Raw genomic sequence first — 23,762 nt, 5'->3', positions numbered from 1 at the left:
TTAGTTTCAAATGTATCACTTTTTTATATGTATCACTATAACATATGTATCACATTTCAAAAAATCGAGATAAAATATAATTAACAAAATAGTCGGGATTTTATGTAATATATTCAGGGATTTATGAAAGTTATCCATTCTATTTTTCTCATTTTCATGATATACACGAATACAGGCCGAATGAAATTGTCGTGGGCTTTCGCATTAAGTAGATTTTTGGGCTGGATATTTTTCCCAAAGTATGTCCAAGTTTGTAATGATATCCTTAAAGCCCAAATATACAAAGCCCAATAAAACTACCATGGGCTTTCACTATATAAGTCGGTTACTTATCCAAACCCGACCCTTTTAAAAAGGTATAAAAACCGGCACTCGAAGTTCAATCAAAATATCATCCCAAATTGCTCGAATTGGTACACAGTGAAAGTTGTCTCTCTAGGGTTTGTTATTCGATCCACGAAATTTAATCATGGCTACTGCTTCAGGTACGCAAATTTTCTTTGTTAATATTTGATCGACATTTTGTTGAGGTACGCGAAAGCTGAATCGGATATCATGGTTATCAAAAAATATATTTGCTCGACTGCAAGTTTTTTTTTTTTTTCCATTTAATTTGATAATTTGTCAGAAAAGTATAATCATTGAATATATTGAATTATGCGGTCTCAAAATAGAGCTGAATCGATGTACTGGATGGGTATTTATAGTTGTTCTAGCTGAATATTGGTGTCGTTCGAATTAATTTGTGTATAGATGGAAGAAATAGATTTATAATGGATTTCAGTTGTAATTGAAATTAAAGGTTATGTTTCGACAACTTTCAGAAAAAATGAAAAACACAATTGTTTGAAGAAAAAGTTTTTTAGAACAATGTGTTTGGAGCTATGTTGCTCGGACTCATCAAATATTATTGATGGGTGGGTGTTAGATAATTCAAAAATAGTGTATTTTTGGAGAATTCGACATGGGTGCAACAACATTTTTGGAGAGTCCGAACAACATAGGTTTGGAGAGCTTTTTCAAGGTTTATGGGTGTTTTGTTAGTGGAAGCAGTGTTTTCCAATGAGAAATACCCTCATATCCTTTTATTTTGATTTTTTTTTTTTTGAAAAGAAGTTCCTGGAAACAATTAGCACATGTTTTTGGGAAACAAAGGTCTTCCCACGACGTAAAAAAGACTTCTAAGAAACAAATGCTGCCCAAAGGTTGATGCTTTAATTGGATAAAGTTCATGTTGCCTAAAGTTTTTTCGCATTAAAGGGTGGTTGCTTCCATAATAAAATGTTAAAGTTTATCTGATGCAATAATTTTGTAAAAATGCAGTGGCGTTTAAGTCTAGGGAGGACCACAGGAAGCAGTTGGAATTAGAAGAGGCGCGAAAGGCTGGTCTTGCACCAGCAGAGTTGGATGAGGATGGAAAAGAAATTAATCCTCACATTCCTCAGTATATGTCTTCAGCTCCTTGGTATCTTAATGCAGAGAAACCGGTATGTGTTTTCTCCTTGCTTATAGTTTTTATCATGTTGCAATTGATGATTGCCTGGGTGCGTTTTGACATTCACTTCTTGTGCTATTCTATAGAGTTTGAAACATCAAAGGAAATGGAAATCAGATCCGAATTACACAAAATCATGGTATGACAGAGGTGCCAAAATATATCAGGCTGACAAGTATAGGAAGGGTGCATGTGAGAAGTAAGTAAAGTATTGTTTTTCTTGGAAGTTTTAGATGTGCTTGATGATTCACATTCTTTTTTCTGGGCTTTGTAGATATGTATATATGTCTCTTACCTTTAATATGGTCAAAAAGGACTTTAATCAGAAGAGAATCCTTTGATCTGAAAAGTTTAATCTTGTAGTCATTGTTTGGATTTAAGACATAACGAATATTTTATGTACTTTGGTGTTGAAATAGACAAATAGTATTGCTTAAAGTGCTTTTTTACATGATGGTCTGAATATAATGTGGCTGCTGCAGCTGTGGAGCAATGACACACGATGCGAAGTCGTGCATGGACAGACCACGGAAATTAGGAGCAAAATGGACTGGAAAACATATTGCTCCTGATGAGAAAATAGAACAGTTTGAGCTGGATTATGATGGTAAAAGGGATCGTTGGAATGGTTATGATGCTGCTTCTTATGCTCATATCATTGAACGATATGAAGCAAGGGATGAAGCAAGAAAGAAATTCCTTAAAGAGCAACAACTAAAGAAGTTGGAGGAGAAAAATAAAAAAGAGGATGAAGAAAGAGGCGACAGCGAAGATGAAGATTTTGAAGATGCTTTGAAGGTTGATGAAGCTAAGGTTGACGAAAGCAAGCAAATGGATTTTGCAAAAGTTGAGAAGCGTGTACGGACCACTGGTGGTGGAAGCACAGGAACTGTTAGGTCCGTTTTTCTTATTATCTTTTCAGCTTTGATCTTTCCCTGCCTCTCTACTTTTGGGCTCCCTTGTTTTTTTGGGTGGGTTTGGGAGTGTGGCATCCATGGGGGGCTAAGTGAATGGCTTTGACTTGTACTATGTAAGAAGTACATGGCTTGCATATTTGTCTGAGTGCTACTTTATCAAGCTACTGATGCTTCTGCGTTGTCCAGGAATCTACGTATTCGGGAAGATACAGCAAAATATCTTCTTAATCTTGACGTCAATTCTGCACACTATGATCCCAAGACCCGGTCCATGCGTGAAGACCCTCTTCCAGATATGGATCCAAATGAAAAATTCTATGCTGTAAGTGTTCATTTGGTCCAGAATTAATACTGGTTTTCATGGTTTATATTTTGACTTGGTCATCTTTTTATGTTTCCTCAGGGTGATAACCAAAATAGAGTTAGTGGTCAAGCATTGGAGTTCAAACAGCTGAATATTCATGCTTGGGAAGCTTTTGATAAGGGTCATGATGTTCATATGCAAGCAGCTCCATCCCAAGCAGAACTGCTTTACAAAAATTACAAGATTAACAAGGAGAAACTGAAGTCACAAACAAAGGAGGATATCATGCAGAAGTATGGTAACGCTGCTAGTGAAGAAGTACTCCCGAGAGAACTGCTGTTGGGTCAGAGTGAGAGAGAAGTTGAATATGATTGTGCTGGCAGGATTGTGAAAGGCCAGGTAATTCTTTCATCAAAAGCTGCATATTGATGCATGAATTACTTTGCAAGTTTTGGGACATGGGGTTGAATGGCATAACATAATAGTATATATTACATTATGCGGCTGAAGTTTAGTTGTTGTTGCAAGTGCATAAGGTGTCTGTTTTTATTTGGGTTCATTCTGCTTCATTCCATTAATTTACCTCGCCAAGCGAAATAGGATTCAGGGAACTGTTGAATTTTCAATTTTCATTAATAAAGACTTCAGCGAGCTAGCCTCATTTACATAAACACCAGGACAGTGGCAACTGAGGCAATTTTCGGAGTCTTCAAATCCTACTCAAGTTGTCAGGCTAGTCTGTGGGGTGCGAAGAAATATTTACTCCATTTTCTGGCGGCCAGGACAGAACTAGAAATTTTATTTAATAGGAACATAAGTGTGGGTAAATGTCTATAAATGTTTCTAGATTCATTTTTTGTTTGGCATAACTTGTGAGTTGCTTGCTGTAGGAGTTGTCTATCCCTAGGAGCAAATATGAAGAGGATGTTTTCATCAATAACCACACCACAGTTTGGGGTTCATGGTGGAAGGATCACCAGTGGGGTTACAAATGCTGCAAACAGACGATCAGAAACAGCTATTGTACAGGTGCTGCTGGAATTGAAGCAGCTGAAGCTTCTGCCGACCTTATGAAGGCCAATATTGCTCGCAAAGAGGCTGCTGAAGGTTAGTGTTCTATATTGAATTTCACGTTGTTACTCCCCCCGTAAAAATATAGTATGTGCACTTTAATCATACCTTTCCTGATCATGGAATTTTCACAATTCTCTGTTGTTTGCTTTTAGATTTATTTGTATCACCCGAAATTAAGGGAGACCATCATAATACTTCTTTAAGTTACCTGCTTCTTTCCTGATGAATTAAAAAGGGAAACATTGTAAGTGAGGATTCATATAGCCGAGCGCAACTTGTCCACTATTGTTTAAGACGGAGAGTTGTTTTATGTGAGTTTGAAATCTATGCTCAGGACCAGATGTTAAAGAGCGTTTGTCTTCTTTTTAACCTATAAAGGAGTTAATCTAATATTAGATCTCGACACATGTCGAAGGAGTTAATTTTTTCTTCCCTTTGTGAACCACCTCCTTTTATTCAGTGTATAAGCTAATGGAATTGTGTGTACGACGGCAGAGTTGTCTGTGAACTGTCTAGCTTTTTTTTGACTAAATAAAAATGCGTAAGCCAAATTTTCCAATGTTGCCTGAACCCCATATGCAAAAGGGTCTTTTTATTATCTTGCCTGTTGCTTTATAGGTAGACTTGATACTTGCATGCAGTGTATCCATCTCTCTTTAATTTTTAATATTTATTTTCTTCTTATCAATGTGATCAATCTAGATACACATGCACCGGTTGAGGAGAGGCGGCTTGCTACTTGGGGAACTGAAGTTCCTGACGATTTGGTTCTGGACCAGCAAAAGCTGACTGAAGCTCTTAAAAAGGTATTCCCTTTAACCTGTTCTTTGTGCTCTTGAAGCCACTTCACTGTCATGATGATAAATTATTTCTGTTTCCTCCTCATTTTTGGAAACATAATGTAATTTCCTTCTTTTTTGGGGGTAACATTCTCTTAAATCTGGATTTCTTGTCTGATCAGGAGGACGAAAAGAGAAGAGAAGAGAGGGATGAAAGGAAAAGGAAATACAATGTGAAGTACAATGATGAGGTACATCTAAATCTTCGTTTTCATCTTTCTCCTCTTCTGTACCTCTTTTGTTTTCATCTCTCTTACCATATTTGTCTGTGTAGGTTACACCTGAAGAAATGGAGGCCTATAGAATGAAAAGGGTCATGCATGACGATCCAATGAAGGACTTCTTGCACTGAGTTATAGAAGTAGAAGAATCATTCGTCCTTTGCTGCTCTAGGTGGCAGTGCACCTGTTTAGGTAGCTCTTGCCATTGCATTGCATAAATGTAGGTGAATTGTACCAGGAGAGTGAAAAGTTAGTTCTGAGTTCTGTCCATTGTCGTTTCTGTGATTTGGTTGCAGTGTGTGTGAAAAGTTAGTTCTGAGTTCTTTGGATGATTGATATTCGTTCTGCCTGTATATGTACATCGCTGCTTCAAACCACTTCTCTGTTATGTTGCAATATAATTGTGATAAAAATGTTGTATCTGTCCTGATTTATAATGAGTGATGGTTTTTGCAAGGTCATATTTAATTCTCTAGCACAAAATTGAAATAAGGAGCTTAGCATGTTTCCTCTTAACTTCCTAGAGGGTTAAAAGTTTGCCTACTTACTACCCTCGCTGACCCCACGACCCCACTCGTGAGATTACTCTTAAAAGAGTGTGTTTGGTAGGAAGGAGAATATTTTTTAATGTTCTCATGTTTAATTGGATTAAATGTTTTTCAAATGAACTTGTTTTCCTTGAATCTATAAGTAGAGATGATTTGCCTCCAAAAAGTAAGAAAAACGCCTTTTAAAGCTCTTTTTCAAACTCACTCTTAAATTGAAATGTTCATACTACTTTCAAAATCACTTACACCCTTCCTTCGACCTCCAATCCCCTACACCCCCACTGCCATCCATCCAAAAAAAATATTTCAAATTTTTTTCTTGCCTCATCCTCCTCTCCTCTCTCCCCTCCAAAAAAAAATTTAAAAAAATACCCCCACCTGTAGCACCCCCCCTCCTTCGTACCAAACACACCCTTAGTATGTTGTTGGATGGTCGGTGTTAGTTACTTAAGGGTGAGTTCGCACTTCCATCATAATTATCAAATCATTATGATCAGTTATTACCAACACGGAACAAAGAGAACAATATGCTAGATGGGTAGAAAAAAAGATGTTAGTAGGCACAATTCAGGGAAATAATTATATCATTAATTAGCACTAATCGACAATCACGATTACCGCTAACTAATATAACAATCATCATCGCCAACTACCCATGAAGTTGCACCACAAACACAGACGAAAATGAATCACGTTGGGGATAAAATATTTTCTAACAAAAGAGACTTTATACTCGGAGCGACTTGAATATTTTTTGTAAATGGTATTTTCCGTCGAAATAGTATTCTTGCTTATTTCGATGATCCTCGATACAGAAGAAAGAGTTCGGACATTATTAAATATGGGACTATAAAAACGTATTCAGTCATCAAAAAAAAGAATTTGATTTGAATATCGAGGAATCAAGGAATATACTTATTACGCCACCACAATCCTTATTGGTAATTGATAAAATTCAAATTGATGCAGATCTTGTTATAGACTTACATGTAACCTACAACGGTACCCAAAATAAAAAGAAAAAGGATTCGAAGTTGAAACAAAGATAAATTATTCGTGCAAGGTAAGCTATCCCACCACGTGGGACTGTCATTCACTTACACAAACACCTTCCATCACATGACCCACCAATACAAGATTGCAAATACAGTAAAGTTTTTTTTTTTTTTTTTTTTAAAAAAAGAGGGGTAATAATTTTTTGCAAACTGACAAATAGTGAAAGCGACGATAGTTTCAATAAAAGCAAACATCATGCTACTTCAAAATTGCACCACTTTCGAGGAAGACCAAAAACATGAAAACGAATTGAGTTCTTTAGATCCAAACGTATGCATTACTTCACTAGAGAGTTTCAGATAAACTTTCTTTACTGCAAAAGCTCTTCTATGGAAGCTTAACTAGTTGAGAGTAATTTTTTTGGCTCAACAAAGGGAAAATGGAGAATCGTTTGGCTGTTATTGTGCTGTTATTTACTTGCTACTTCTACTTGGGAGAATTCAATGTATGTGCTCAACGATTTAGACCTGGATTTGTCTACACAAGAAATAGAGGCAGATGCACTCCTCAGTAAGACACCCTTCTCACTCCGAACCCCGCGCATAGCGAGAGCTTAGTGCACCGAGCTGCCTGCCTACCTTGTATTACATTTCTAAAATATTCCATCGAATAGACTAATAAAGATGTTTTTTTTTTTTTTTTCTGCTGTTGGGTAGGTATTGGAGCAGCAGGATAGAATCATGGCCAAAAATGGTACCACAAACATCAACAGTATCCAAAATATTTGGATCGAGGGCCTACGAGAGATACAGGTATGATCTAACACTGCTAGAAGCTGCTGAAAGAAACGACGATATGGACAACGTATTTGCAATATTAGTGAAGCAATCTACAGCTGCATTGTTGAACTCATATGCCAGAAAGAATTATCCATATAGTGCTTGGGAAGTGAAGACTATGCTTATTCAAGCTTTGGTTTCTGAAAAATCTGCTTCTATTTTGGCTCAAAGGTTATCTGAAGCTAATGAAGCTTGTAACTAATTACTTAGCTTCTTGTTGATTGTGTCTTTCTAATGTGGTTAATCTTTCGTTAGCTTTTTTGTGTTTTTCCTAAATGAAGCTGTAAGCTATGGATTTAATTAATGTAGCAAAAGAAAAATTGAGTCAGAGGGGATTTGCTTATATTTGGATGCTATTTTGATACCTCTAGAATACCCTCATTGTCATTGTCTCCCACTATCGTGTAACATATCTCAATGCCTTTACGAAGTAGTGATGTGTTTCACGCACTCTGAACCCAGCTTGCAAGTAGTTGGGAGAATTTTGAAGCAAAGAAGCAGGCATCAATATGCAGTTCTCCGAATATTTGATCAGATCATAAGCAAAGGACATTTAGAAATTAGCCGCTATTAGCCTGTAGCAACAGCATTTTGAAACTTCAAATGACTGGGAACATGTGTATTGTTAAAGATCACTTCTATACCAATCTACACTACATTTTTGAACTGTTACATACAATCTATACCACCAGATCCAGAACAAATTGACCTTTCACGATTCCCTGTACTTGGTCAGATCAAATGTCAATGTGCTCGAGCAACTGGAAGAGGAAAAAACAGCATGTTAACATTTATGTCCAACTATACTCGTTATCTTCAGTAAGGAGGGGAACGGAAGTGAGTGATGGGACTGCAGAAGCTTACCCTCTCTCAGCATCCCTGTAAACACCAACTAAAGCTTCAGCTTTGTCGTAAAAGCTGTCTTTGAGAGAGATAACAATGCTTTGGAAGCCACATCCTTCCTCAGGATCCTGAGTAACCCTAGCACCTCCACACGACTTTGATCGGATGAATCCAGCAACTTTGGCAACATTTAGATTATCCAATGCAGCATCAACTTCATCCAGTATGAAGAATGGGGAAGGTCTAAAACTGAAAATTACACAGGCAGTGTGAAACATTTTTGCAGAAGGTTCAAATGGAAGGAAATTAGATAAAATTCAACTATTCAACTTCACTAAATATGGACACTACGATACCCTATACAATGTGCTCACACTAGCTGATATTTGCATGTCAAGTGGATGAAATTTGTGCCAAATAAACATAGCAATATTTGAGATCAAGTATTTCCCTAATTCCCGCTGGCACAACGAGTCTTGAATAGCCATAGATTACCTGTGGATTGAAAAAAGCAATGCTAGTGCTGCAACCGTCTTCTCTCCTCCTGAAAGCTGTTCCATATCCCGAAAACGCTTTGTTGGGGGCATAGCGGTATACTTAATACCATGTAAAAATGGCTCATCTTCATTATCCAAGTTGAGATACGCTGTCCCACCCAGAGGATGTGTATGGCTCTTTGTGAGTTGCTTGTATATCTTGTCAATTTTGCCAGATATATGATTGAAAGCTTTCATAAACAATTCATACCTACAAGTACAACATGCAGACTTCAACAACATAAGCAGGGGAACAAGCAGAATATGACACTGTAAAAAAAGGATAACAGATATGATAGTCAACATTTGCTACTTTTTCTACTGGATGAGAATATAGAAGGACTATCCCATTCTACACATAATCAAAGCAATGCATATCCCGAAAGACCACACCAGAGAAGGGAAAAGGGGAAGGAAGGGACCTACTAACAGGAGCATATTGTTTTTTTTAAAGACGCTAAAAGGAGCATATTGTCTCATGCACATTTCAAATAATCAAGAATATGACCACCGACAGTGTAATAAAGAACATGCTTCAACAAAACATACGTTTCATGTTATTTTGGATGCCTCGTGCGTCTTTTCCTATAGTTCCTTGCAAAGGATAATTTACGGATAGTTAAGTTCATGCCATGGTAGGGCTCGGAATTAGAGATTCGTTTTAATAGAAGATCAATTAACGGGAATGCAATTGCATGGATCCCAAAAACTTATCAAAAGCAGAATTCGCTTTCCAGAAAACTAAATCTCTCTGTTATAAAGGCATTAACTTAAGTAGGATTGAACAACTGTAGATAAGCATACATAGATCATCAGTGTATTGGAAAAAAACAGAAGCAGCAAACTTCAAACTCAAAACCGCTGGAAGCTTCAATAATAGCAATGGAAAGGCTGGACTAGGGGGAGCTCTCAGAGATGAAAGAGGAGATTTAATCATGGCTTACTCAGTGCTAATCCCATGCAACAGGCATAAATTAGCAGAAGCTCAAGCAGCCTGGTTTGGTGCAAATTGATGTGTCCAAAATGGCTTCTCAAACTTTGACTGTTGAATTTGGATTCAGTGTTAGTGACTAACACGCTCAAGGAAGGGAAGGCTAACCAGTTATAAAATCAATAAGACCATAGATGATCTTCAAACATGATTGTCCATGATCATGCTCAGTATGCTCATTGTTATAGGGAGGCTAATCAACTTGCAGATTGGCTAGCAAAACTGACCATGAATGCTCAAGTGAGCAACCTCTACTTCTCGGACCAGCAGCCTCCACATGGTGCCAAGGGAACCTTTCTAATAGATAAAAACAATGTACCTAGCTTTAGGACCAAATATGACAAAGCTATTTTTTTTGGTAAGTTGGTCTTTACACATTTTGAAGGGAAGAGCCTTGGAGTAACTGGTAAAGTTGTTGCCATGTGACCAGGAGGTCACGCGTTCAAGCCTTGGAAACAGCCTCTGACAGAAATGCAAGGTAAGGCTGTGTACGATAGACCCTTGTGGTCAACACCATCCCCGGACCCTGCGCATAACAGGAGTTTTGCAAAATGCAAGGTAAACCTGTGTACGATCGACCATTATGGTCGGGCCCTTCCCGGACCCTGCGCATAACGGGAGCTTGAGTGCACCAAGTTGCCCTTCTTTTTTTTCTTTTTTGGGTCTTTACACATTTTATTGACAAAACTGGCAATGAATACTCAAGTGAGCAACGTATACTTCTCGGACTACCAGCTTCCACATGGTGCCAAGGGACCCTTTCTTATAGATAAAAACAATGTACCTAGCTTTAGGACTAAATATGACAAAAGCTTCTTTTTTTTTAAGTTGGTCTTTACTCATTTTATAGTAGTGCTCGGCAATAAAACTTCTTTTTACTGATAGCGCACTTTCTGAAAGGATAGTCTCTACCCTTGGGTTGTATTGAAGAGGTTAGGCTACACCTCCTCTTGTACCAGTTTTCTCTGGAGTAAAACGAAACACACCCAGAAAATCTAGGAAAACTGAAAGAGAAAAGCATACATAGATCAAACAATTCTATAGGCTAATGCTCTCCTGCCAACATACTACTGTAACTTCATCCCCAACAAGTAGAGCAACCACTTCACTTGATTTATACTCTGACGTCCAGGATTATCACGGCAAAATTACATCGAGATGAATGTGAATTGCAGCATTGAGATTAATAATACCTGGCCCCTTTAACTCTATTGAATTCGTCAGTGACTTTCCTCTCCTCATTTTTGGCCACTTCAAATTCTTTATTAACCTCTTCCTCCTTTTGCAGTAGATCTTTGTATTGATCAAGGGCCTTCAGATTTGGAGCTGTTCTTTCTATCTCTGACATCAAGGAAGCAATTTTCTGTGTAAAATCCACCTCACGCTTCTCCCTTTCAACTGGTTTCGTAATCTGCTGATACGTTCTACTCAGTTTACTGAAATCAAAAACAGGGCCAGGTGTAGATTCTCCAGTATCCATTGGATCAGAGATAATGGGCAATTCTATTTGCTCCAATTCGCATTTCTCCAATATCTCCTGCTTTCTTGAATTCAGCTGTTCAATCTGTGCCTCCTGTAAAACGAAGAACAAAAGCACTCATATACTCTTTTCTTTACAGGAAAGCACTTATATACTCCTGCTGTCTTTCCTAATAGGTCGTTTCAACATATATAAATGCAATTGGCCAAAAAGAATGGCTTCTCAAAAGCCAAGGCTAGCTTAAGAAAGAACTTCTCCAAGAAATTATCATTAAATAGAAGAACCTTTGATTTAATTTGACGGTTATGTTTGCTTATGCTAGTTGTTTCAGCAGAAATCTTTTTCTGCCACTCCTGCAGCTGCCTTTCACATTCTTCTGATTTGGACTTCCACGCTGCAGAAAAGAAAGGGATAAAATTTTCATAATGGACTACATATTGGGAGAAAAGAACATACTGGCTATTGCATAGTGGGAACATAGGAAACAGAATGACCAATACATGGCATACAGTTGCCCGAGATGAATAGAAAAAGTACATCCAAAGGAGGAGATGAAATATAATTGAATTGGAAGTGAATGTATAACTAGTTACTTACCATCATCAGGAGGTTATGCTCCCGTTTTACCAACTTATGCCACACAATTTGCATTTCGTGAAGTCCCGGAAGATTGCAAAAGAAAGTGCTAAAAAACATTTACCTTGTCTATTTATACAACATTTACCAAGAAAGTGCAAAAAACACATTTACCTTATCTATTTATACAGCATTTTCTATGAACTGTAACAGGGGTTCAGCATCTTCAAATAGTTCCAATTTACACCAAAAAGAAAGAATGACACCAAAACAACAGCTTCAATTCAACTTCTAATGTTTCGAAAATGTGAACAGGAAAAAAAGAGATTATTTGAAGTGTCATGCTGCGATATTTTTCCATGTTTCATAGTAGCTAGAATTGGTAGTTGTTGCTGTAGTCTGACTAATCAGAAAGAGCAGAACATGGTAAAGTTTCACCCTCTTAAAAAATGCATTTTATCAAATAAGGCTTCTACAGTGTCTGGCGAAGGCATCTTTTGTAATACTTCCTACTCATGAAAGTAGGAGCATGTTTGGATGGCTCATAAGCACAAGTTAGAAATCCTAACTTATAGCTTTTGGCGTAAAAGCACCAAAATTAAGCCAATCCAAACAGCCTGAGAAGGCATACCAAAATATCTAGTCCAACAAGGTAGAAAAGCTAGTGAAAGGGCTCTAAAAGAAAATATTGAACCTAAAGCATACCTAATACTTCTTCCTTGAAATCGTCTATCTCCCTTGTGGCTTTCTCCATGGACGACTTCAGATCCACTTCCTTGGCCTCAACCTCCTTTAATTTCTCTTTTAAGTTATTAAGGGTTGATTCAAGCTTTACAATACGTGAATCCATGTCTCGCTTCTGCTCGTACTCCAACCTGAAACATGTTTGAATTAAGAAAGTGACATGTGCCACAACAAGGCTATATAGTAACAATGCAATTTTAAAAACCTTAAAAGAGTTTTCAATATTACTATTAGCTTTATAACTGAAACAACTAGAGCGGACAGGAACATACTCTAGGAAAAACAAGTTCAGTTTTTCCATTAAAAAAAAAACGGCGGCATGTTTGGTTTTCAGGGCAGGAAAATACGAAAATGAGAAACGGTATCCAAATGTCAGGTGATCAGGTTGGTGTCTATTGATCTTTGAATTTATTCTGATGATTATAAGGAACAACGACAACATTACTCAGAGAGAAAACATACTGTGACTTAAGCTTCGATTGTTGATTATGTAAGTTGAGCCTTTCTTCAGACAATTCCTGAACAGCTTTGAGCTGATTTTCTTCATACTCCCGAATATTCCTCACCCCAACAGATTCGCTAAACTTCTTGTAGATTCTGTCAACGATATCATTGATCCTTTTCTCTCGTGATGAGATCTCTTGTGCCCTTGCATCAATTTTTCTGTTCAACTGCAGAAAATCCTATTAGGAGCGCCATGTTACAAAAGAAACCCAAGGAAATTTAGATAAGAAAGTATAAACACCTGCTCAAGTTCAGGCTGGATATGTCCAATTTCATTTTCAATACTCCCCTTTTCGCGTTCCAAATTTTGAAGTTTGTCTGCAATACTTTTCTGCAGGACAATTCAAACTAACAGCATTACAAGATGCAGAACATAGACAAATGAAAAGGCCAATAAGCAACAGTATATTAACAGGGATACGTAATTACTATGCTATGAAAAGGGTGAATTCGGAGCAAAAGACACCACGAGTGTTGAGTCATGAAGTTTACCATCACTCAGAATGCAAAAGTGTCACTTTATTACAGAAAACTTTAAGAAACAGTGAAACACTTCCTCTGTGCCCTTTCAACTTCCTACTTCGATTAGCTAAGGATATTAACATAGAACTCTTAAAACTTTTTGAGTTAAAAAGAAGAAGACCCAAAGTGTAAATAAAGTTAATTTTTCAAGGGTACGTCATCTTTTTTATTACAATGTATCAAAGAAGAACTGAAGAGTATAGACAAAGTTTCCTTCTTAGGAAATTATGCATCAACCAATAAGTTAAAGAATGAACGTTTACCACAATTTGCAGCAACAAATCAGTTAAGAGTATAAAAGTATAACTTCTACACCCTTTCAATCCTAAACTGTCGTCAACTTGATGAACCACTGGATTTAGACTGAATGAGCCAATGAACATGAGGATATGCTCGGTGTGGTCCTAAGAACGAAATCCTAAGGTTTGTGATCATAGGAGTTGATTATTAAGCAATTGTTTTTCCTTCTTTTTATATAAAATAGTCCACAAAGATACAAAACAAGCTCTATTGCTGGTGGTCCTCGGCTCCTCGCTACTAGCATACCTCCTTCATTCTGTTTAATGTTGACATGAATTGATTGGGCAGAGAATTTCATGATCTACTTGACTTGTATTAACAGCAAAAGCAGCAGAAAATGTTAAGAGTAGTTGAAACATCAGAGCAAAATTTGAAGGCAGACTGCTAAATAATTTTAATACTTGAAAGAAGTTATTTCCATAAATTGGAACAAAGGCAATAAAGCTGGAGTTGGACCCAAGAAACACACAAAAACCTCAGCAAACTACAAAGATTAGAGATACAATAAACATATTGCGTGATGAAGAAAAGACGTAAGCTTTATTAACAGTGTCATTTTAACCTACAAAGCATGGGGATTAAACAACTGGCCTACAAAATTGGAATGTACTTTTGTATCTGTCTGGACATATGACTCACTACCCCACAAAGGTAGGGGTAAGGTTTGCGTCATCTCGCCCTTCCCGGATCTCACTTGTGGAAAACACTGGGCATGTTGTGTTGTGCTGGACATATAGAAAAAATAACATCATCAAGAATGGAGAATTAAGCTAGCATAATCAAATTTTCATAATTGCTTTCTCCTTGTCTTCCCCTGACTTCAACATCGTTTAATCTCTCCCCAGAAAGCCCTACTCACAACCCCTTGCAGCCTCTGCTTGCCCCACCCCAATAAGTCACTGGCATCACTTGTTTTTTATTTTTTTTTGAGAAAGTAACATTCACTGGCATCACTGGTTTGCAGAGTTCAATTGCAAGGTTCTTCCATTCCACCCCCCCCCCCCCCCCCCCCCCCCCCTTCCAACATCAAACTTAATCAGGAAGAAAGTGCTATATAAGAATCTACAAGGACATCTAAGACCGAAAATTGATGTCAATGTAAGAATCTCAAAGGACTAATAAGAGGGATGCAAAATGATGGCTGTTCACAAATTTTAAGAAAAGATAGTGAAAAACCTTTTCTATCTCTGCATAGTGAATCTTTTTCTCAAGTCCACTGATTCTGCCAGATGCTTCAGACTCCTTAAGCTGCATCTCCCTTATTGATCCAAGCTCCTCCAATTCTGACTCAAGAGCTTCTTTTTTCTTCTTAAGCCCTAAAAACCGGTGGGGAAGGAATCAAGACTATGCAACCAACCAGACACATAGATAACAAACTCAACGGACAGACCTTCAATTTTTTTATCATCCCATTTGTGAGAGCGTGCTTCCATACCACCGCTAGTACCACCAGTCATTGTACCAGATTTTGTTAATAAAATCCCATCAACAGTCACAACTACAAGCAATGTGTGTGTTGTTAAACCACGATTAACTTGTATAGTAAGAAGGGAAGTACTTTCTTGTTCATCAGTAAAAAGCACCATTTTACCTTGAAGAGTCTCTATTTTTTTGAAAACTGGTAATTTTTTTACCTTTAAGTCTCTCTCCACTCCAGCTAAGATGCTTAGCTTCTTTCAAGTCATCGCAAACAATGGTATTCTGAACAGCAAATAAAATAGCCCTCTCCAATGCTTGATCAAATCTGTGTTACTGTTAAGCATAAAACCTCAGAGGTCCAGATAAGATTTTTCCATCATCATCATCATATACAAGTGCATGGTTGAAGAATATCAATAATCAACATATATGATAAAATAATTAACATATTAGCACAGGATACTGTATGACATCAAAAACCAGCTTTGCAGTTCCACCCAATGTGCGAAGCCTCTCAACTATTGGCTTTATACGGACCGACTGAAGAGGTATAAATGTCTGAGGTGGAAGTCTCTGCTCTTTCAAATACTACACATAACAAAGCACGTAGAGGTACAATTATCACAATGGAAAATATAGGGGCAATAAACACATTAAAAAAGAGCAACTCAATTTATGGGCAATGAATCAAGCGTTTTGCTTGCCTTCCAGGATCCACTGTCCCAGGATCAGAAAAATGTTCCCCAGTCCAGTTGTAAATCAAAGCATTTTTAAGCAATGACTAGACCTAAAAGGCTATCCCTTGTAATACTAAATATGACCATTGTTCTTTCATATACTACACTGATTAAAGCACATTAGAAGTACCATTACTAACTAGATATTAGAAGGAATCACTACTATGCAATAGTTACTTTCGCACCTTGATGCATTCTTTTCCTGTTTGTTCATCCTCAACTACTACTGCATCCATATATCTGCCCATTGCAACTGTTACAGCAAGGTTATACTTCTTCTGTGTTGGCCTGCAAAGATCTGTCATTCGACCATGAACACCAGGAAACAGACGCTTCAGAGTTTCAACCGCTTGAGACAATCTGGCATCTCTCTCATTTTCATGTCTCTCAGCCTTCAATTCACGCAGTTGGTCTTCTACTTCATCGAGTCGTTTTCGCAGATTGTCATGTTTATCTCTATCAATAGAAAGATATTTCAAGTTATTTACATAAACCACAAGTAAATACAAAGGTAGTTACTTGCACTTCCATATGGCCAGAGGCTATTAAATAAGGAAATAAATCATGGTATCTAGCAGCATGGATCACAGCTCAATCTGACCAACCTGGAACGTTGAAGTTTACTTTTCATCTCGCGCTGTTCTTCTTTCACCCGTTTCAGTTCTTCGTCATGCTTCTTAACTGCATCAAGAATTTTCTTCAACCTTCCTTGCATCTGTTTCTCCTGAGACTCAAGCTCATGCTTCCGATTTTCAAGCTGCTGAAGATTTTCTACCAGATTCTTCTGAGCATCAATATCAGCACGCTGCTGCCTATCCAAGACCTCTTTCTCATCTCTTAGTTTCGCAGTTTTCATGCCAGCCTCCTCTTTACTGTAAAACCAAATCCACAAGGCTTAGTCAAATGAAACCTCGCACTTGATCATTCAGATAGACCTAGAACATTTATTTCAAAAAGAGCATATCATGTGCCAATGCAAACATTTCCATGCTTTCACCTTTCGCCCCTGTCTAGGCAACCTGAGAGAGAAGATGACAATGTAAAAGCAATTGTTGAGCCCATGACAGTTCATCTAAAGTCATTACGATGGGAGATAAAAGACATGAGCTTCTGTGGCACACGATAGCAACTTCGCCAACTTCCCCAATAAGGACATACATACAGGCAGAAATAGAGCATACATAAAAACACTAGGCGAATTTTTCCATCTGCCTAAGCCTTGGAAGGAAGAGTTACCCGGTATCCATGCTAGTGAGAGGTAGCAAGTACTCAGTGGCATAATCAAGGTCCGCACAAGCTGGCCAGGACACCACCGTCAAAAAAAAAAGAATCTAAAATTCAGCGTAGTATTAAGAATGAAGTTTAGAAGAACATGGGAGAGAACATCATAGGTGCTTACATCAAATCAGAACCAAAGAAGGTCTGTTCCACGATTATAAAACGTGGTACATTTGCAATTTCCAGCTACGCTTAGAAGTTCTTACTTTAAATAATAAAAGGAAGATAAGGACCTAAGCAAATAAGATACTACATCCAAGTCATGGGCTTGAGTAAGCTAATAAGATACTACATCCAAGTCACGGGCTTGAGTACCACACAATGTGCTGTTACACAAAACCTCCCAGGAGAATATTTTGAGGTCAAAGGCACAAATACATAACCAACGGAAAGCTAGCGAAAGTTTAAATCTTTTTTACTAGCAAGGCCCTTTTGCAATTTATCGCAAACTTGTATATTTTATAAAAAAAAGTCCATCTATTTATGACTCCAACTAATTCTATCTACCCTTTCCCCTCATTAAATGCATGCTCGTTGTGAAGAGATTGTTTGTAGAATGTGGGAATCTTATGTTAAAGAATAGCTAGTTACTGCCACTATTATTATCATTTCTTTTTTACCGATGGATATTCGTAACAAAATATAATTTGACGAATTGTAGTAGCGGGTATTTGTGTTATTAGTAGTTTTTATTAAAATATGGTGTTATGATTTCTGGATAATTTATTATACAATCCATTATAAAAATGATACTTTTGTGCAAAAGTTACGGGAAATTTTTATAGTTTTAAAAAGTTATGGGTATAAATCATGTTTCATGTTTTGTTCTTTATTTAAAAAAAAAAAGTAAAATATGTTCCCAAACATTCCAAGTGTTTCTTTTTGGAGGTGGCCAGCATAACCATAACCCTTATTGCTGAGGAATACAACTTTTATATATATATATATATGGGGCCAAACACATGTTGAAACTTCAATCCAAACTTCACCTAAATCTGGTGTCCCAAAAATATTGGGGAATCTACGGCCAAACGCTAGATAAATGTCTTGACTTGAGAGAAATATAATATATGGTCTCAGCACTTTGAACCCCCACCAACCCTGACTATAGACATGATCAGTACATACAATGCATAAGACGACCAAATTAACCACCGGAAAAAGTAATGATTACTGCCTAGATCCTCAATTATCATCGAAAGACATTTATTTACAAATAAAGCTGCAGCAATCGTTAAAGAGATTACACAAGTATTCAGATTCCTTCATGTAAACCATAAAAGAACTCACATTTGGTGATATGTCTCCAATTGACTGTCAGCTAATTGAAGTTTCCCCCCTGCATCTCGACTTCTTTGACGCAAGTCATCCAGCTGCTTAGAAATGTCTGTCAAGTCATTTTGAAGCTTCTTCATCTCATCTGCATGTCTTCTTTTTTCTTCTCTCTTCTTATCAAGATCTTTACTTGTACTTTTGATTTTTGAAGCAATCCGAGATATCTCTTCCTTCAACTTTAAAAGATCGGGTTGCTATGAAAAGATAAAAGAACCTTGAGTGAGCACATTATAAACTGCGAAGTGAATAAAAAATAAGTGTGGTTCACAACTCTAGTGATGACAGAGCAACAAGGAAACAAAAGTAAATTAAACAACCGAGATTTCATTGCTCTATGGCAAAAAAAGAAATTTGTGTGCAACACCACATAAACTAAGTGAGTTGATTAATGTGGCACATCACATAATAATAGAAATCAAAAAAAATCCAAATACATTCGCACAACTTTGATAGAACATAATAACTATCAGAATAAAAAAGTAATTTAGGAAAGCAATCAATAACATTTGCCCAAGTAAAACTCATTAAGCTTCAAAACATTCAGCCAAAGAAATCTCTTCGAGTCAACAGTAAGGAATATCACGCACAAAATTCAGGAAACCAACAATATGGAATACCGGCAAGAACTGTTTATATAACTTCATAATGCATCAGGATATCGGAGCAAATGCAGAACCTATATGCAAGCAATCATTTTTAACCACCACTAGAAAAATATATATACCAACAGCCTAAGTTGCAGGAACTCTTCACTTTCGATGTTGCACCCGCGTCGGATTCTCCAAAAATACACTACTTTTGGAGAACCCAACAAGCACCAGTTGACTTTTTTGAAGAGTTCGAGCAACATAGCCAACAGCTCCCCCCACAACCCCCACAAAGAAAAAAGAAAAAAGAATTGCCATGGCAAACAATCCTACAAAAGCTCATTTTGAAACAGGAGATTTGGTTTTGTCCTGTCACCTTTTCAGTTATCTAAACCGTTACAACAATTGCCGAAGGTTTTATCTCAGAAAGGATTAGCACTAAATGTGGTTCAGAAAAAATAGAGTTACTCCGAGCATCATGCACAAAAATTTTAAAGTGATAGTCAAAGCTTCACTTCATAGGCAGACACAAAATAGAATTAACATCACTCATAAAACAAATGCGAAAGACTCATAAATTTAAGAATGAAACTACATTCTTGTCAAGTTTGTTTTTTCTATCTGCAATCTTCCTCTCGCGCAGTGCAATCTCTTTCATGTATCCACTTAGTTCTTTCTTCTTTCTGCTAGATTCACTTTCATATTCCCCAAGTTTCTCCACAATTTCTTTGACTCTTGCTTCTTCGTCATCAAGTTCCTCGTTGGTCTTGGCAAAATCCTTTTCTATGTTGAATAATTGCCAAAGAAAATGTTCTAGCTTCAACGATTTCTGCAATGAAGACAGAAGAAGAATGATGGGGACTCACCAGATGGAATAGCCATAAAGGAATAGTAGAAACAAGCTAAATCAAGCGGACAACTGTGTGTACAAGATATTTTCTCCTTCCGTTAGTAGCAACTAGCAACTAACAAAACATAAAATAACCATCATCCACTATATGCCAGGCAAAAAGAACAAAAATCAGAGGATATCAATAACAGGGAACAACTGACATTTCTGTATCCGCTGCCTCTATCAAGCAACTAAATTGTTCACCTCAGTTGCTGCTATTGGAAAAGGCCAAAAGTGGAGTATAAAGTATCACGATCACTGGAAAACTATATATCAAATGCTTAATGGCCCCCTTACTGATAATAAGTAAAATAAGAGGATGAAATGGGAGTAGTTTAAAACTCACCTTATTATAAATGGAAACATATAGCCTTGCATTTATATATACATATATGACTACATACAAAGGCACGTGGTTTAGATAAGAGGAAATTAAAGATCTATCAAACTTTTGTTATAATTTAGGCAAGCTAGTGTGGGATAAAAATGCCATGACTGAAGCAGCACACATGAAATGATAACTTGCTAAATCTAAAAGACAACAACAACGACAACATGCCCAGCATATTCCCACAAAGTGGGGTCTAGGGAGGGTAAAGTGTACGCAGTCTGTACCACGACCTCAGAGGTGAAGAGGCGAGGTAGAGAGGATGTTACCGACGGAAATAAAAAAGACAATTAATGTGGAAAATAAAAGAGCTTTTAATTTTTATTTTTATTTTGGGTAAAGTAATCAAATCATATTAGAAAAGCATCAAGAAGATGCAAGGTTACAAGAGAGCAAAAGAAGTTGCTTCAAAAAAAAAAAAAATGAAGCAAACTTAGGCATATACCTGTAAAACAGCCAAAACAAGCGTTTAAATTTATTTAAGAACAAAGAATGAGAAAAAAGCAGAATACTCAAGCAGACGGTTGAAAAATAAAATTCAAGGATATAGACAAAAACAACATTTCAGCACATGACTATAAGCACGAATAAGGCTTCAAAAAAGAAAAGCAGGTGAATCTTATATTTAGATCATCAACAAAACGCTTCGCTCAAAAACAGATGTACTAAACTCATACCAATTGATCTTGTGAGCGAAGATGCTTCTCAGCTTCTTCTTTCTGTTCCTTTTTCTGTTTTCGCTCCATAGTTACAGTTTTCTTTTTCTGGTACGCAAGTGCCTTCTTTTCTTCAGCTCTTGCTTTTTCTTCTTCCAATTCATCATAGCGTCTCTTGAACTCTTCAGATCCAGATATTTGCTCAAGGAGCGCAGAGAGTTCTTTTGGATTTTTCGACGCAATAGACTCAACGTCACCCTGCATTAACTCTCCAGAGTAAAAAGAGACATCCATTAACACATACAGAAGGAAGTAACTGCTATCTCAGTTCCCCATATCCAGATTAAAAACATAGGTAGTTAAATGTCATGCTATGAACTTTCCTTTTCCTACTTATATTCCTTTGGCAGCTCATAAATGTACCACAGTTGCAGAACGTCAAAGGAATACAATTAGCAACACATTCATGTGATGACAATCAACTGTTGCAGTGACCTCTAGAGAAACCCAGATTAGCAAGACACCTTCATTTAATGGCAATTAGGGGAAAAGCTAGGTAGGGGCAAGGGAGTTCATCTGAACCCCATTCTGTGGAAAACTATGCAATATATACAAGGTTAAAACCAATTATTAAGTATAAACAACAGATGTTGAATCCTCTTAACTTCTTTGTGTTGTACTTCTTTCATATTTTTGGACCCCCTTAATGAAAATTCTGGCTCAACCACATATGGATTATAGCAGCAACAACAACTTGCCTCTTCATTTTGATAATACAAGTCATTCTTACGATTGTCTATAGTGACACTTTGCACTTTATTATAATTAGATATAAATGTGTTTCGAATTAAAATTACAACAGATGAAAGATATTTCACATTTTTTCAATACATAAAGTTAGTCCACGAATGTTTTACACCATGTATGTAAACCATCATTCATTTAATCATCACAATTTATCCTATATGACAAGATTCAAATGTCAACCCAAGTTATGAGGTGCAGAGGATATCTAAATATTTAAAGCTGCTTAACTCTGCGGCAAACCATGTTACCTTATCAATAAGAACTCTGCTGCAAACCAAAATACACTATCAATGCAATATTTTTTGTACTATATGATGCCCGTGTATACTTTATTAATGTGCAATCGTGTAGTTAAATTAGTTGTAGAAAATTGCCCATTTTCTTCAGGCTCCACTTCTATACTTACTATACAGGGTTACATCATCTGTCAATGACTGCAACTTGCTTCGGATTGAGTGTTGTAATTGTTATACACTACTTTCTTTCTCTTTTTTTCGAGAAATGGTACTTTCTCCACTTCTTGTCCTTCAATTTCTGTTACTATCTATGATCACTTGTACTTTGATAGTCGCATAATTACATTGTAGTAATTATTCTTTGTTTCCGGGATGCTTTGTCATGCTTTTTACAGTATTTTACTATGATTTCTATAATTTCGTTTTATTTCTTTTGCGATATGCTTTTGCTTGAGCAGAGAGTCTATCCCAAAACAGTGTCTCTACATCCCAATAGGGGGCTAAGGTCTGTGCACACTCTGCCCTCCCCGTAACCCATTGTGGAATTACACCAGGTAATGTCCTGGGTGTTGTTACATACTATAAAGTTAAGGCAAAGAAGCTAAAACTGAAAACAATGAACCACCAACGGTACCTGAAAGACGAGAAAATTCCGTGCTTTAACAAGTATATCAAGTGACTTCAATTTAGCGTTATACTCATCCCAATTAACAGCTTTCCCATCAATCCGATACTCGCTAGCACCAGCACTAGTAATAGCACGCGTAAACTGAATTTCCGCACCATTAACAAGCTGATAAACTAGTCTCACAAAAGCTCTTCGACCTCTCTGCTCTTTTTCACGGTCATCAAAAGCATAAATTAAGTCCTTCAACTGTGCACCCCGAAGTTGACCCGTACGAACTCCGAGAACGAAGCTAATTGCATCCATCAGGTTAGATTTTCCAGCTCCATTTGGTCCTATAATTGCTGTAAAATCGTAAAACGGACCGATTGTTTGAAATCCTTTGTACGATTTGAAGTTCTCCAGTTCTAGCCGGTGGATTTTGCCCGGCGACGCCATCGTGGAGTGCAAACCTTTAGGTGTTCAGCGAGTGAAAATGGTGGATTTTTGGAAATTGAATTTAGGGTTGAAGTGAAAGAGGGATTCTTTTTGGCGGGTGTTATTTCTCGGGAAATGTGTCAATTTATGGAGTATCGGGTCGGGTCTGGAATTCGGGTTTCATATTTGGAAAACGTATGAAAGACGAATGAGAGGGAAAATGAAACCCTTCTTCTCTCCTTTAAAAAAAGAAAAAAACGAACGCGGGTAATTTATCAATTTAGCATTAATACATAATCTGCCTCCTAAATTTATCGTGTTTATAATCCTTATCGATTTAAAAGGAAACTGTTTGTGTATACATTTTTATTTTCGAAATTTTACATGATATTTTTGTTATTTAGTAGCTTCAACATTTTATGTATGATGGTTTGAGTTAGAGTGACAAACGAACATGTCATTTACTAAGTGTGCAATGGGCTTGGTTAAAAATTAGAGTTATACCTTACATGTTACTAGATATGTCATTTGACATGAGGGTAAACGTTTATTTCTAATAGTACTCGTACTATATTAAAGCTAATATGATCACGCATTCGATTTTCATGAATGACATACTGTGTATGGCGCTTGCTTGATAAATTTGATTAAAAAAT

At 37.1% G+C, this 23,762-nt stretch overlaps 3 protein-coding genes across 3 annotated transcripts; 2 read left to right on the top strand and 1 right to left on the bottom strand.

Moving 5' to 3' along the window:
* Positions 1-345: 345 nt before the first annotated feature.
* LOC107875299 (pre-mRNA-splicing factor SLU7) lies at positions 346-5,311 on the top strand. Its single transcript, XM_016721960.2, has 10 exons — positions 346-485; positions 1,324-1,487; positions 1,582-1,694; positions 1,978-2,391; positions 2,599-2,734; positions 2,816-3,115; positions 3,607-3,823; positions 4,493-4,596; positions 4,752-4,820; positions 4,904-5,311. The coding sequence occupies exons 1-10, from the start codon at positions 470-472 to the stop codon at positions 4,979-4,981; spliced, it is 1,611 nt and encodes a 536-aa protein (XP_016577446.1). The 5' UTR covers positions 346-469; the 3' UTR covers positions 4,982-5,311.
* A 1,347-nt stretch (positions 5,312-6,658) lies between these two features.
* LOC107875301 lies at positions 6,659-7,561 on the top strand. The gene is made up of 2 exons (XM_016721963.2): positions 6,659-6,964; positions 7,111-7,561. The coding sequence occupies exons 1-2, from the start codon at positions 6,834-6,836 to the stop codon at positions 7,433-7,435; spliced, it is 456 nt and encodes a 151-aa protein (XP_016577449.1). The 5' UTR covers positions 6,659-6,833; the 3' UTR covers positions 7,436-7,561.
* A 182-nt stretch (positions 7,562-7,743) lies between these two features.
* On the bottom strand, positions 7,744-23,364 carry LOC107875300 (structural maintenance of chromosomes protein 1). Its single transcript, XM_016721961.2, has 18 exons — positions 22,699-23,364; positions 21,043-21,279; positions 19,681-19,914; positions 18,454-18,692; positions 16,491-16,757; positions 16,071-16,341; positions 15,612-15,736; positions 15,364-15,473; positions 15,120-15,227; positions 14,906-15,045; positions 13,149-13,238; positions 12,866-13,074; positions 12,365-12,534; positions 11,368-11,477; positions 10,797-11,176; positions 8,572-8,823; positions 8,098-8,325; positions 7,744-7,994 (listed from the first exon to the last, which is right to left on the bottom strand). The coding sequence occupies exons 1-18, from the start codon at positions 23,125-23,127 to the stop codon at positions 7,946-7,948; spliced, it is 3,648 nt and encodes a 1,215-aa protein (XP_016577447.1). The 5' UTR covers positions 23,128-23,364; the 3' UTR covers positions 7,744-7,945.
* Between the last annotated feature and the right edge of the window lie 398 nt (positions 23,365-23,762).

Source organism: Capsicum annuum, chromosome 6 (assembly GCF_002878395.1).
Source record: "Capsicum annuum cultivar UCD-10X-F1 chromosome 6, UCD10Xv1.1, whole genome shotgun sequence".
NCBI classification, from domain to species: Eukaryota; Viridiplantae; Streptophyta; class Magnoliopsida; order Solanales; family Solanaceae; genus Capsicum; species Capsicum annuum.
Note: the sequence above shows the minus strand (reverse complement) of the source record. Positions and strands in the feature narration are given on the sequence as shown.

What these genes read in the sequence shown, in the direction of transcription:
- LOC107875300 (XM_016721961.2), bottom strand. Translation starts at nt 23,127, where the DNA reads ATGGCGTCGCCGGGCAAAATCCACCGGCTAGAACTGGAGAACTTCAAA. An exon ending in CTGGTTTTTGATGTCATACA is followed by an intron (nt 15,474 to 15,611) that starts GTATCCTGTGCT and finishes ACAGTAACACAG; the next exon opens with ATTTGATCAAGCATTGGAGA. An exon ending in GGATGATAAAAAAATTGAAG is followed by an intron (nt 15,046 to 15,119) that starts GTCTGTCCGTTG and finishes ACCGGTTTTTAG; the next exon opens with GGCTTAAGAAGAAAAAAGAA.
- LOC107875299 (XM_016721960.2), top strand. An exon ending in AGGAAGGGTGCATGTGAGAA is followed by an intron (nt 1,695 to 1,977) that starts GTAAGTAAAGTA and finishes TGGCTGCTGCAG; the next exon opens with CTGTGGAGCAATGACACACG. An exon ending in ATGTGAAGTACAATGATGAG is followed by an intron (nt 4,821 to 4,903) that starts GTACATCTAAAT and finishes TTGTCTGTGTAG; the next exon opens with GTTACACCTGAAGAAATGGA.
- LOC107875301 (XM_016721963.2), top strand. Translation starts at nt 6,834, where the DNA reads ATGGAGAATCGTTTGGCTGTTATTGTGCTGTTATTTACTTGCTACTTC. An exon ending in AGAGGCAGATGCACTCCTCA is followed by an intron (nt 6,965 to 7,110) that starts GTAAGACACCCT and finishes GCTGTTGGGTAG; the next exon opens with GTATTGGAGCAGCAGGATAG.